Consider the following 13,738-nt stretch of genomic DNA (forward strand, 5'->3'; position numbering starts at 1 on the left):
CTAACCTGATAAATCTTTAAATGGACATGTCCACAAGTAAATACTAATAATGGTTTTCTAATTAAGAATTATGTTTATGGGGGCGGGGGGAGAGAATGATGACAAGTATCCTAAATGTTAAAAGGAGTTGGTTATTTTACATACGGTGGGATTACACAATTTTAATTTTAATATCTGCCCTATATTTTTTAAGCTGGCTATAATAAATATACCTGACTTTAAGAGAAAGATAATAAACAAAAAAGCATGTTTTTAAACAAAACACACTTAGTGGCCACATATGTTAGAATTCATATAAGTGTGACAGCCTTTGTCTACATGTTTCACTTTTACATGAAACCTGAGATCTCAAAATTTTACTGTTTATATGTTAAAATAAATTGAAGTACTGGAATGTATCCTCAGTAGAAACTACTGTATAAGACATCTCCTATACATTCAGATTATTTTAATTAAAATATCATCAGCTTTAAAAAAATTCCAGAAAGATATGTAAATTCAGATAAATACCCTAGTAATTATCTACTCAGATGGACGTCTGGTTGGTAGAGTCCAGTTCTAGAGCCAATCATTATCTAAAACAAAATAACAATAACGAAAGCTACAACGTATGAAAAGGCTTATCAACAAGTTTAAAGTGATATTACGAGTACATTAAAATTATTCTGAAAAAGTACAAAATCCTAAGATTGTCTTTTTTGAGCCATATTTTAAAAAATCATCATGTAACAATTACTTTTCAATATTTCAGCCTCGGAAGACTCAATTCTACATAAGATGCTGAAAAAAGGGTTAAAAAGAAAGGTAGCCCCAAAGAAAAAACAAAAAAGAGGTGATTTCCATTACTTCATAGGTAGAGCAGACAGCATACAGCATGAACCACTGGCTCCTCAGGCCTTGCCCTATCTTTGATGAGTTCCTCATATCCCTAATAACAAAACATGCTGCTCTAGAAAACATGAGAAATTCCATAGTAAAAAGAAAGAGTTCAATACCTGGCCGAAAAGCCATCTTTATCTTAATAAATGCTTCATTACAGTCGGCAAGAAGGTATTTGGCTTTCCTGTGATAGATTCGAACAACTCCCAGTAAGAGATGTCCTGACGTTCGTAACGCCATCTTCACCTAGGAATAAACACAATATTAACCTAATTTATAAATTTTAGTTTCAGAGCCAATCATACTTCAAAGCTGGCATTTTATACTGTTCATAGGAATTTTTATGTGGGTGCAGAGCCAAAATCTATTTTTTGTTGTTGCAGTTGTCACTGTTGGTTAGCTGGCCTGGGCTGGGTCTCAACCCGCCAGCCTGGGTTTATGTGACTGGTGCCCTACCCACTAAACTACAGGTGCCGCCCTATATTATTCTTGAAGTGCTTTGTGGCTGTTAATGCAAACTTTCATCTATAAGATTATCTCATGGGTCTTTTTTTTTTTTTTTTTTGAGACAGTCTCACTATGTCTCCCTGGGTAGAATACCATGGTGTCATAGCTCACGGCAACTTCAAACTCTCGGGCTTAAGCGATTCTCTCACCTCAGCCTCCTAAGTAGCTGGGACTACAGGTGCCGCCAAAACACCCCATTATTTTTTGGTTGCAGTTGCCATTGTTGTTTAGCAGGCCTGGGCCAGGCTTGAACCTGCCAGCCTTGGTGTATGTGGCAGGCACCCTACTCACTGAACTATGGGAGCCCGGCCTATCTTACAGTCTTTTGTAGTATTCCTAAAGGAGTACAAAGTACTCTGCATATACTACAAAAAAATTTATCCTTTTAAGTCAAACATTCTCAATAGTTACTTATAGATATTATAAATATTAGCTATACATATCAATTTCAAGAAAGGACTATACCATTTTCTCTTTACTTATTATCTCAGTTAAGTATACTAATAAAAAATTCCAGAAAATACACATTCTCATATAACTTGACCAGCAGAAAGTACCTTGTTAATGCATATCAGAAATCTGAAAAATAAGCTCGGTGCCCGTCACACAGTGGTTATGGTACCAGCCACATACAACAAGCGTGGCGGGTTCGAACCCAGCCCGGGCCAATTACACAATGACAACTGCAACAAAAAATAGCCAGGCATTGTGGCAGGCCCCTGTGGTCCCAGCTACTTGGGAGGCTGAGGCAAGAGAATTGCTTGAGCCCAAGAGTTTGAGGTTGCTGTGAGCTGTGACAACATGGCACCCTACTGAGGATGAATAGTAAGACTGTCTTAAAAAAAAAAAAAAAAAAAAGAAAAGAAAGAAAAAAATCTGAAAAATAAGGGTTGGGTGCAGTGGCTCATACCTGAGAGGCCAAGGGAAATGGATTTCTTGAGCACAGGAGCTCGAGACCAGCCTGAGCAAGAGCAAAAGCAAGACCCTATCTACATTAAAAACAGAAAAACTAGCTGGGCGGTGTGGCAGGTGCATGTAGTCCCAGCTCCTTGGGAGGCTGAGGCAGAGATCTCTTGAGCCCAAGAGTTTGAGGTTGCTGTGAGCTATGATGAAGCTACTGCACTCTACGCAGGGTGACAGAGGAAGACTCTGTCTCAAAATAAATAAATAAATAATAAAATAAAATGAAAATCTTAAAAATATGTGTAACCCTTGACTCATTATATTCCTGAATATTAATCTTAAGAATATGAACAAAGATTTAACAAGAAATGTTTATTAGATGGTCAGTTTAAAAAAAAAAAAAGAAGAAAAAACCTGTAATCATATCACTGAGATAAATATTTAATATTTTCTATTTGTATTGTAGCTTTCCTATGTACATGTTTTTATCTGTGCAAGTACATGTAATTTCTCTTCATGTATGTATATATAAAAATCAAAATACTATTGCAACATACTACAATGGTGGATGTAAGATTGCATCCAGGAAAAGCTCAGAGCTTAACTTAAAAGGGGGTACATAATTTCCCATATGCCTCTTTCCCCAACACATGCACAACTTGCCCCACTATTGACTTCTCCTATCAGAGTAGTATATATATTATAACCAATAAACTTACATGGATACATCATTACCCAAATGTGGCCCAGAGTTTATGTCGGGGTTAACGCCTGTCCACGAGTTTGGACAAATGTACAAGGACATGTTATTCACTATTACAGGATCATGCACAACAGTTTTACTGCCCTAAAAAAATCCTGTTCTTTGCCTTCCTTCCCTGTCCAAGCCCTCACCTTTTTATTTTTTCTAAAATTTGTACCTTTTCCAGAGTGTACACAGCTGAATCAGATGCATATTCAGTAATATGCATTTAAGATTCCTTCACATTTTTTCATGATTTGATAGCTTATTTCTTTCTAGCATTAAATAATTTCATTGTCTCGATGCACTACAGATAATTTATCTATATATCTACTCAAGGACATCTTACCTAGTAGCTTCCAAGTTTTAGCAATTATGAATAAAGTTGCTATAAACACCTCTGTGTTAAGTTTCTGCATAGACCTAAGTTTTCTACTTTGAGCAAATACCAAGGAGCTAGACTGTATGAGTAAGATGTTTTTAAAATTTTTTTTTTTTATTTTCTCGATTTTTTATTTTTACTTCCCCCCCCACATTATTATGAAGGAATGTATGATTAGGTTATATTATTTGCATTTGTGTGGGAAAGAACAATTTGTAGTTGAGTCCCTCACCCAAGGGATGTGCCTATAGGGATGTGCCTATATCCCTACTTTGTATCTGTTAGGTGGAAATTTATTGAATCTCCTCTTCCTCCCCTTCTTGAATTTATTTTTATTTTTTTCTCTTGAGGAGTATGTTTGGTTTTGTTAGAAACCAAAATGTCTTTCCACGTGGTAGTACCATTTTGCACTTCCACCAGGAATGAATGAAAGTTCCTGTTTCTCCGCAACCTTGCCAGTTTTGTGTTTTGTCAGCATTTTGGATTTTGACCATTTTTTTTTTAATACTCTTTTTTTTTTTTTTTTTTATTGTTGGGGATTCATTGAGGGTACAATAAGCCAGGTTACACTGATTGCATTTGTTAGGTAAAGTCGGATTTTACCATTTTAGTAAGAATGTGGTGGGATCTCATTTTAATATGCATTCTCTGATGACATATGATGTGGACTATCTTTTCATATGTTTGTCTTCTGTGTATTTTCTTTGGTGAGGTATCAAAGTTTCTGTCTCATTTTTAACTTATATGGTTTTCTTATTGTTGAATTTTGGGAATTCTTTGTATATTCTGGATAACAGTCATCACATTTGTTTTTTGCAATTTTTTTCCCCCAGTCTGTGGCTTGTCTTTTCATTCTCTTATAGCGTCTTTTGCAGAGAAGAATTTTTTCTTTTTAATGAAGTCCAGCTATAATTTTTTCTTTGACAGATAGTGCCTTCCATGCTAAATCTAAAAAGTCATTGTCAAATCCAACGTGTAGAAGATTTTCTGCTATATGATCTTCTAAAAGTTTTACAGTTTTTGTGTTATTTGGGTCTACAATACAGTTTGAGTTTTTTTTTTTGAAGGGTATACAGTCTGTTCAGCTGTTTTGTTTTATTTTTTTGCCTGTTGATGTCCAGTTGGGTGTCCCAGCACCATTTTTTGAAAAGGCTATCTTTTCTCCATTGTACTGTTGTTCCACTGTCAGTTTTAATGGTTGCATTGTATAGGACAAGCATTAAACTGCAAAAAATTAGAAATAATGTAAACTACTCAAAGAGAGAAATCATATACAACCCAAACAATGATTTACAGGTCTAGTACCCGCTTACCTGAAATCCTAGGGGCCAAATGCATTTTAGAATTCAGAGTTTCCTAAATATTAGAAGGGTAATGAAGTGGGTATATACACAGATACATAATATTCTTTAATCATACACATTAGCACTTTCATGTGAATTTGTGAATATTAAAATCACTTCAGTCTAGGTCAAGTTTGTGTCAAATTTTATGTAAGTTCTGTGGAGAAGAGACTATGACATTGTGAATCCCAATCATTATAGATGGTAGGTCTGTTCCTAATGCAGTCTTTTTACAAACAATATAATGCAGTTCTTGAGTACACAAACATAAAAATATTACATGTATGTACATACATACACAAAAGTCTAGTAAGGATACCAAAATTTAGAGGTTTCTCTAGGTGATAGGAGTATAGACCATGTATTTTCTTCTTTTTGTTTATAAAGGTTTCATTTTATTAAAATTTTCATATTAGTACTATCTTAGAAAGAATAAAAATTTAACACTAAAATATTCCATCAGTGGTAACTCTAAAACGAGGCAAAATTTCATACACAAATGGGAATCTTATAATTTACTATAATTTCAAGCAGTCTTTCATTTCCCCCACCTACGTGTTTCTCTTGCCTCAGCCTCCTAAGTAGCTGGGACTACCACAATGCCCGGCTATTTTTTGGCTGTAGTTGTCACTGCTCTTTGGCAGCCTGGGCTGGATTTGAACCCTCCAGCTCTGGTATATGTGGCTGGTGCCCTAGCTGCTTGAGCTACAGGCACCGAGCTATATCCCCAGCTTTATTCCTTCACCCATCCTGAAATAAAAATTACCCTTTTTACCTAACATAGCATCCCAACATTGTCCAAACTGGCAATTCTAAGAAGAGTAGCTCCTGATGCTAACACACACAGCTGTGATCTGCAACATTTTCATAAGAAGACAGCTGGTACATACATGGGGTACACGTGCATGTATATGTGTATGTAGGTTCAAGGAGAAAGAGAAGACCATTGAAACACAGATGGAAACATATACTTAAATTATACTGAAGGATTTTTCCTTTCAGATTAGTTTCTCTATGTCTATTCTTCAATGAAATGCCAACGATAGGGAAGGTAACCGCAAGTGTATGCTTTAAAAGTCCTTCTTGGCAAAGCAAACCCCTCATGCATCATTTCTTTTAAGTTCTACTATTTGTGAAATCCTTGCACATGTGGTAACTACTGCTTCAGAACAGTGTCAGAAGATGTCAATAAAAGTTCCTATAGGTACAGATCAGTAAACAAGGCAGATAAGGTAAGGACACTCATGAGGCTTCCATTCTAGTGGAGACAGTAAACAAGCAAGCAAATATTCAGGAAAAGAGTGCTCCTTGGAAAGGACACAGCAAGTACAAAAGTTCTAAGATAGGGAAAAAGTTTATTACCTTCAAGAAAAAGCAAGTAGGTCTGTGAGACTGAGGTAATAAAGTAAGTGATATGGATAGTATTTGCTGTGTGAATAAGATAGTTAGGATTCGGCCCCTGAACCCTGTTCTAATTAACCAATCTCTTATTTAGAATACTTTGTAAATTCCTAAACCAGGAACACTTATACACATATTTAAATACAAGTTTATAATACCTAGAAAGCTAAATATAAAATATTTGGACACTGCTCCACCTTGTGTTTATTTGCCTATAAACACAAGTTTAAATATCTGTGCTTTTAGCAAATTGTTAAAGAGAAAAACTGTTACCATATCAAATTGTATCTAGCAGCAATAAAGACTTCGTATAATAACAGAGAAAAATTTTGGATAACTTATGAATTTTCATTCCCTCCAATATTACATATATGTCTACTTAAAAAGTTATTTTATAAGTTCTATTTCACATATTAATAAATCATCAACAAATAGAAATTATCAACATTTAACATACCTTAGGTGAGATGATACTCTCCACACTGCTTTCCAAATTACACTCAAACACATGGGCTTTGGTTAGCTTCTTATCCCAATGGGCCGCTAGCCAAATTTTGGCCAGCGGCCCTCTCTTACTGAGGACAAAGTGTGCGTAGAACATTGTTCTAGCTGACTATGAAATAGAACGCAACCTGAGAGGACAGAAAGTTAATGTAAGTATCACATGAGAACTGAAATATTATCAAGACATAAGAAATTTGAAAACAAAGTTTCCTCGAGACTTTGTCTCTAAAAAAAATAAAAAAGAAATAAAAAGAAAAGAAAACAAAATTTCCTATTCTTTTTAATGCAAGAACTATGAAAAATCTTGAGTAAATGTGTAACATGCATTTTAAAACAATTATTTTAATTTTGACAGGGCCAAAAAAAGGGTCCCTAAAATATTAAGAGCTGAAGGTAAAAGAAACAAAAAGATTAAATTTCCTCATCCCTTATTCTATCCCAATCTTCAGACAGTGGAAATTACTGCACAAAAACTAGAAAGTATGTTTTTCATGGCAAGAAGAGAATATTTAAGAAAAATACCCAGATACAGATAATAGCTCATGTGAAAAATTTTTTTTAGTATCCCATTTAAAATTGAGATTCTCAGCTAAATGCATTGTAAAACTGCTACCATGTGACAAGCACTAGAAGCATTTCACATTCGATCCAGCAAAGTTAAGTAGGTGGGTTGTCTCTATTTTATAGAAGGGTAATTTAGAAAAACTGAGACTCAAAAAAAGTATTTTTATGTATCATTTTCTTAATTCAAGAACTTAAAAAGCACTTGTCCATTTATAATTTCAATGTTGAATTCAGAACAATGGTACAATATAAAATTTATCTAATGACCAAAATTGTCTTGGAATCACACGCTTGTTACTGACATTTAAGTTTTCTTTTAGCAGACTTATGTATTAAGTAAAGATAGGTAGCTTGAAAACCCCAGCCTTGAAGTGTATACTAATTGTGTGATATTTCAGTTATATTATTTAATTTCTTTCTTTCACATATTTAAAAGAAACCTACTTTGTCAAATGAATTTCTATCTCTAATACATTTATGATTAGAATAAGATATGTCTTGCTTTTATAGAAATAAAATCAAGTACGACTACAATACATAAAACTACTTAAAAATTTTAAATTTGAAATGATTATATTCACAAGGAGTTGTAAAAATAGCAGACAGGTCCTCTGTACTCTTTACCAAGTTTCTCCTAATGGTGACATCACTACAATACAGTATCAAAACCAGGGCGTGACATTAATGTGTCTACATAATTTGTATGCCAGTTTATCACAAACACAGATTTGTGCAAAAAGGTACAGAACTAGTCTATCACCACAAAGCTCTGTCATACTTATCCCTTGCTCCCAACCACCACTCTCCTACATTTCTAATTTTTCATTTTGATAAAGTTAAATATAGAATCAAATGTATATGACTTTTTGGACTCAGCATAATGCTCTTGAAATCATACAAACTGTTGCATCTATCAGTAGTATGTTCCTTTTTATTGCTGGGTAGTATTCCATTGGATGGATATATCACAATTTGTTTAAGAGGCAAAGGAACCAGAAAAAGCAAAAAAATATTCTGAAAAAATTGGAAGAATTGGCCTATCCATTTTCCAGACTTACTATATAGCTGTAATCCTCAACACGGAAGTACTGGCAGCAGGAAAAACACAAAGATCAAGAAAACGGAATAGAGAATCCAGAAATCCACCACATAATTAAGTTCAAGTGATGTTTTACAAAAATGCAAAGCAATTCAAAGGACAGATTTTTCAACAAACGGTGCTAGAGTGATTGAACACCATCCATACACAGAAAAAGACCCACATGACAAAACTGAAGCCACCTAAACTTCATGTTATATAAAAATTAATTCAAAATAGGTCATAGACTTAAATGTAAAACTATAAAACTTTTAGAAGAGAAAAAAACAAACAGGGAAACTTTCAGTACCTAAAGCATGGTAAAAAGTTTTAGACTCAACACCAAAAACACAACATATAAAGACAAAGTTCTCACTCAATAAATTGGTCTTCATGAAGTTAAAAACTTTTGCTTCACAAAAGACCCCATTGAGAGAATGCAAAGACAAACCACAGACTAGGAAAAAAATATGTGCAAACCACACGTCTGACCAGAACTTGGATCTAGAATATGTGTGGAACTGTCCAAATTCAAGAGTTAAAAAATAAATCCAATTAGGAAATAAGCAAAGGAATGACAAATTTCACAGAATAGGATTATCAATGGCAAAATACACATGAGAAGATGTTCAGTATCACTAGCCATTTGAAAAATGCAAATTAAGGCCCAGAATTAACACAGTGGCAACATGAAATGCTGGCAAGAATACAGAAAAGATGGATCTCTGGCACCGCTAGTGGGAATGTAAAATCTCTTTTGAATTAACTTTATAAAAAGATACAGAGTAACTCTAATTTTCATATTTTTACAAAATATTTATTTTAAAATGAGAACTGTGCTTACTGTACTTTCAAATAAAAATGTGCCCATTCTTTCCAATGTTGTATAGAACATGTTTTAGTTAAAATACCACAGGCAAGAGATTTCAAGTATGTCAAAAATATCTGGGAGGCTAGGGGGTGGTCGTGCGAGAATAATGCAGTCGGGTTTGTCTCATCTTGATTTTCCATCACTTAATAGGAAAAGGGTCCTGAAATTCTCATTCTCTGAACACAATACTCCCAGAGGATCATTAGTTCCTAGTAGAAAAATTAAAAGAAAAAAGGAGGTGGGGGAGTGGGAAACAGGCTTGAACTGCCTAACATTGTAACTCTTTCTCCTAAATTTGGAGTTAAGAACTAAGGAATACTACACTAGAAAGAATTCCGACCACATGGTCTAAGGTAGAAACATTTAATAGTAAAACCTAAAGGATGCCTTATTTGCCACTTATTATTTTTGAGGCAGAATCTCAGTCTGTGCCCTGGTAGAATGCCATCTCGTCATTGTTAAAGGCAACCTCAAACTCTTGGGGTCAGGCAATCCCCTTTCCTCAGTCTCCAGAGTCCCTACCACCATGCCCAGCTAGTTTTACCGTGTTATAAATAAAATTTAGAGAATTTTATAGAAATCCAATATGGTAGGGTGTTCGGAGAAACACAGTCACTATTGTACCTGACAAGCCCTAAATATGACTATGAAAGCAAACAATCGTGTTCCAAAAAAACCCCAGAAAACTCCTGGATATTTAGTTCATAGAATATTATCTGCCACTTGACAATTACTAAAAACACTGTATGTGTATAATGAATAAGTAAACAAGACATACCAACTGATCTTATAATTGACATACAAAAAAAATTTTAGAGGTTTTAAAAATTAAAACTACTAGCACTTTTAAACAGGTGTCAGTAACTTGGGGCCAGCACTTCAGCTGCTGGTCAGAGCACTATGCCTAAAATATCCCAGCTATGCAGAGGCAGAGATTTCTAAACAGATGCTTTCTTGGCCTGGGCTGGATGGTAAGTAAAGCAGAGTGGTGCTAAAATTAATCGGGGAAATGATTAGCAAGTGGAAATCACCCTAATAAGTAAAGGAAGTTAAAGGAACTTTGGTACAACTATTGACATATCTGAATAAAGAGAAAGTGTAATCCTTACTCTTTTCTAAGCTTATGTTTTTCCTCGTTAATATCAAACTTTATCCAACCTTAAAGAAACGCTAATTTCCTGACTAATTTCCGTAGGATTTGAAGATTCTACATTCTTCTAATCCTTTACAAAGACCTTCAGAAAACCTGCATTTGATACCATAGCATAGCTTAGCAATTTCATGATTTCTAAAACAGTTTTTTCTAAAGCAGCAAGCACCTTTGAACTGACCCTAAAAAAAATTAAAGTCTGAAATGAAATGGCAGAAAGACTAATATTTTAAAACATACTTATGAATACAAAAGAAAAGGCAACTTCTTTAACATCATTCCAAAGACTCAGTCAAATTCAGACTCATATTTCCAGGAAAACATCAGTCATTACCAATATTTCACAAACCTGCTAGAAAGCATGGCAGGATAATTTTGGGATAAATTTGCTATGACCTCTCTCAGGCCAATCTGGCAACTTCTTAAGAAAACTTCAGACTCATGTTCTAGCCAGAAATTGCACTTTCAGCAACCAATATGAAAGATATACTTAGAGATATTCCATACTAAAGACAAAACAAAAACAAAATACTCCACGGAAAAACCAAAAGAAAACACTAAATGCTGAGAGTGTTTTATAGGCTATCCTTTAAGTAAACTGGTCCACTGTTTACAGATGAGAGAAGGGAGCAAAAGAGAATACAGGTATATGAGATAGTATTTAGTGGAAGTAGAGCTTGAACTTCAGACCCTACACTTTCAACTGCAACGCAATGCTACCTTGCCAGAACAGACTAGCAAAGCATTAGAAATAACCTATCTGGCTACTAATAAGCACACCAGGAAAACTTAATACACACATACAGCAGAATAAAGTCAGCACCCTGTACCTCATCTGAGGACTCAACTAGGGATCAACAATATTTAGGAGGCCCCCCCAAAATTCTAAACAAACAAAAACAAAACAAAACATAAAGCTCAACAAAAATTAGGTATTACAGGTTGATTTATAGTACACGGGAGGATGTGCTTGTAGGTTATATGTAAACACTACATTTAATATTAAGGACTTCAGCATCCCACAAATTTCTTCCTAGAACCAATCCCCCTGGGAACAAATACACAATTTTGCCTTGAACAAACATAAAAAAATTGTATTAATATGAAAATCTCCAGGATAAATGTGGAACAGTTGGAGCTAAAAAAAAAAGGGGAGGGGGTTGCTCTCTGTGTATTTACATGTGCTTGCATAAGCATAATGTATCTGTGCAGTGTACACAAAACTGGTGCCACTGGTTACTCCTGGAAAGTGGGGATGCAAGGAAAGTGAGGCCTTCCTTCTAGTACCATATGATTTAAGCTCCCAACATACTACACATGCATACATCACCCATTCAAACTAAAAACTACTACACTGGAGTAAAGACCTAATCCTGCACTGCCATTAATTAGCAAGAGAAGCTGCTCAACCTTTATGTAGCTCAGTTTCCCTACTGAGGATCCTGATACTGATAAAATCCTTAAAGGTTTAAGTCTGCGATTTACTAACCTTGGAAAACATCAACATGTTAGGTAAGAATGGAACTGTGTTTGGGAGGTGGAGAGGGGCTCTCAGAGACAGAAGGTATTTCCAACCCTGCACAAGAGAGCTCTTCCCTGTCTTTTGGTTCTAAAATCCTTTGACCAAGGGTTTCACAATCAGTTCTAGGTTCAAACTCAGCTCCCTCCTTACTTATTTTGCAATGGTGAACATGTTATCTAACATCTAAGTTGTCAGCATTCTCAACTGTAAAGTGGGAATAATATTCACCAACAAGGATTATGAACATCAAACGGAACAGCATACTCAACACAGTGCCACTATAAATGCAAACAATAACTTTGAAAACATCTTGCAGATCATTAATTAGCCAGTGTGATCATGCTTAATAACTCTGACATGACATTAAAACAAAACACAATCTTTCTCAAGAATTAGAAAATCTCCCTTCCATACCCAACTGTAAAAGATAAAATTTCTCTGAATTTGAATTCATACAGAAATTCTCAACTTTAACAATATTTTAATCAGATACCACATTAAATGGAAAGCTCTACTCTACAGCATAATACCATATGGCCTTTTAAATACAATGAGGGTAAAGGTTATGCTCCACCAACATAATTCTGACGTGTATAAAAAGCAGTATGACCATTAGTTACGCACTGCTGTCACCTCAACTATACAGCCTATTAGTTACGCACTGCTGTCACCTCAACTATACAACCTGTTAAGCAATTTAATCATCGAATATGGCATGAATGCCTTTTCAAAAATAGTTGCCTCCAACATTAAATCATATAATGACTACAGCTTTAGAAAGCTTCAATTTGTCCTCCAAAATTCTGCAGACACACAGCTAGCATTTACACTCATTTTATAACCTCCCCCCCAGAAATCAATTGCTACTGTTTAACAGTATATAACGAGAGCAAATATTAACTTTCGATTGCAAAGAGAAATCAATGAACAAAATCCTTTACCAGAAACCCTTGACAACACAAACACGTTCTGGAAAGCTGAAGACAGCATAATAAACAGAGTGACCAAACAAATCTCCTCAGCGTTTCCTTCTTTCAAATTTCAAGGCCGCTGCCGCTAAGTCTGGTGGCACAACCGGACAGTGTCACCCCACACGCACTATCAGAACGGACAGCCTTTTTCAGCGACAAAAAATGGAATCAGCCTTTACCAGAAACACACGCCTCCTCCAAAGGTTCTCTACAACACCCGATATCCTTAATTACTTTAAAAAAAAATGATTGGAAAAGTTTGGGGAAGAATTATTCTAATTTCCTAAGAAACAGAAGCAACTTCCCTTCACCACGTTTTCTACTGGTCAGCCCAATACTTAATATTCCCAACGTAAAAATTTCCCTTAGTGGGAGGAATAGCAGCAGTCTCTGGCCCAGGGGTCCCCGCCACCCTCGGCGCCACCTGCCCTCAGTAGCAGGTCCCGCACAGCCCGGATCCCCGCGCTAGAGCCCGGCGGATAGTTGCTGCCCCTCCGAGCTGACCATCGCGGGCGCCGGGCCTGCCACCGCCTCCTCCCGCCCGGAATCCCGCGTCTTCCCAAACAGCCATTTTTACCCGAGGAGTAGGCGGCCCGGTAGCCAGAGCGCGCTCGTTCAAACCTCCTCCCCTCGCTCCGCGGCCCAGAGTTTCCTCGGCCTCCTTTGGGGACAAGAGGAGGGCCAGCTCCTCAAGGGACCAGCCGCGTAACGGCTTTCATAGGTGTTAAAACCGATCAGAACCATTTGTTACCGAATAAGCAATGATGCGGGCCCAGCAAGCGCGGGTCCCGGCCGAGGGCGGGCCCGGGGCGGAGAGGCCTGGGCGGGAGGCGCTGCCGCGGGGGAAACAGAGGGTGGCAGCACGCGGGAGAGCGCCCAGGGCTGCGTCGGCCTCCCGCCCCCCCAGGGTCGGATTCCCTG

At 36.5% G+C, this 13,738-nt stretch overlaps 1 protein-coding gene across 4 annotated transcripts in view; it reads right to left on the reverse strand.

The window, feature by feature from the left end:
• RAD21 (RAD21 cohesin complex component) overlaps window positions 1-13,738 on the reverse strand; it is a 31,055-nt gene that overhangs the window by 16,992 nt on the left and 325 nt on the right. Inside the window, exons 1-3 of one of the 4 annotated variants that reach the window (XM_053558279.1) lie at window positions 13,569-13,658; window positions 6,615-6,789; window positions 996-1,125 (exon numbers count right to left, since the gene is read on the reverse strand). In XM_053558279.1, the coding sequence (XP_053414254.1) occupies window positions 996-1,125; window positions 6,615-6,758 (274 nt within the window). In that variant the 5' untranslated portion in view covers window positions 6,759-6,789; window positions 13,569-13,658. The other 3 variants (XM_053558280.1, XM_053558281.1, XM_053558278.1) reach the window with 3 other exon arrangements.

Source organism: Nycticebus coucang, chromosome 13 (genome assembly GCF_027406575.1).
Source record: "Nycticebus coucang isolate mNycCou1 chromosome 13, mNycCou1.pri, whole genome shotgun sequence".
NCBI classification, from domain to species: domain Eukaryota; kingdom Metazoa; phylum Chordata; class Mammalia; order Primates; family Lorisidae; genus Nycticebus; species Nycticebus coucang.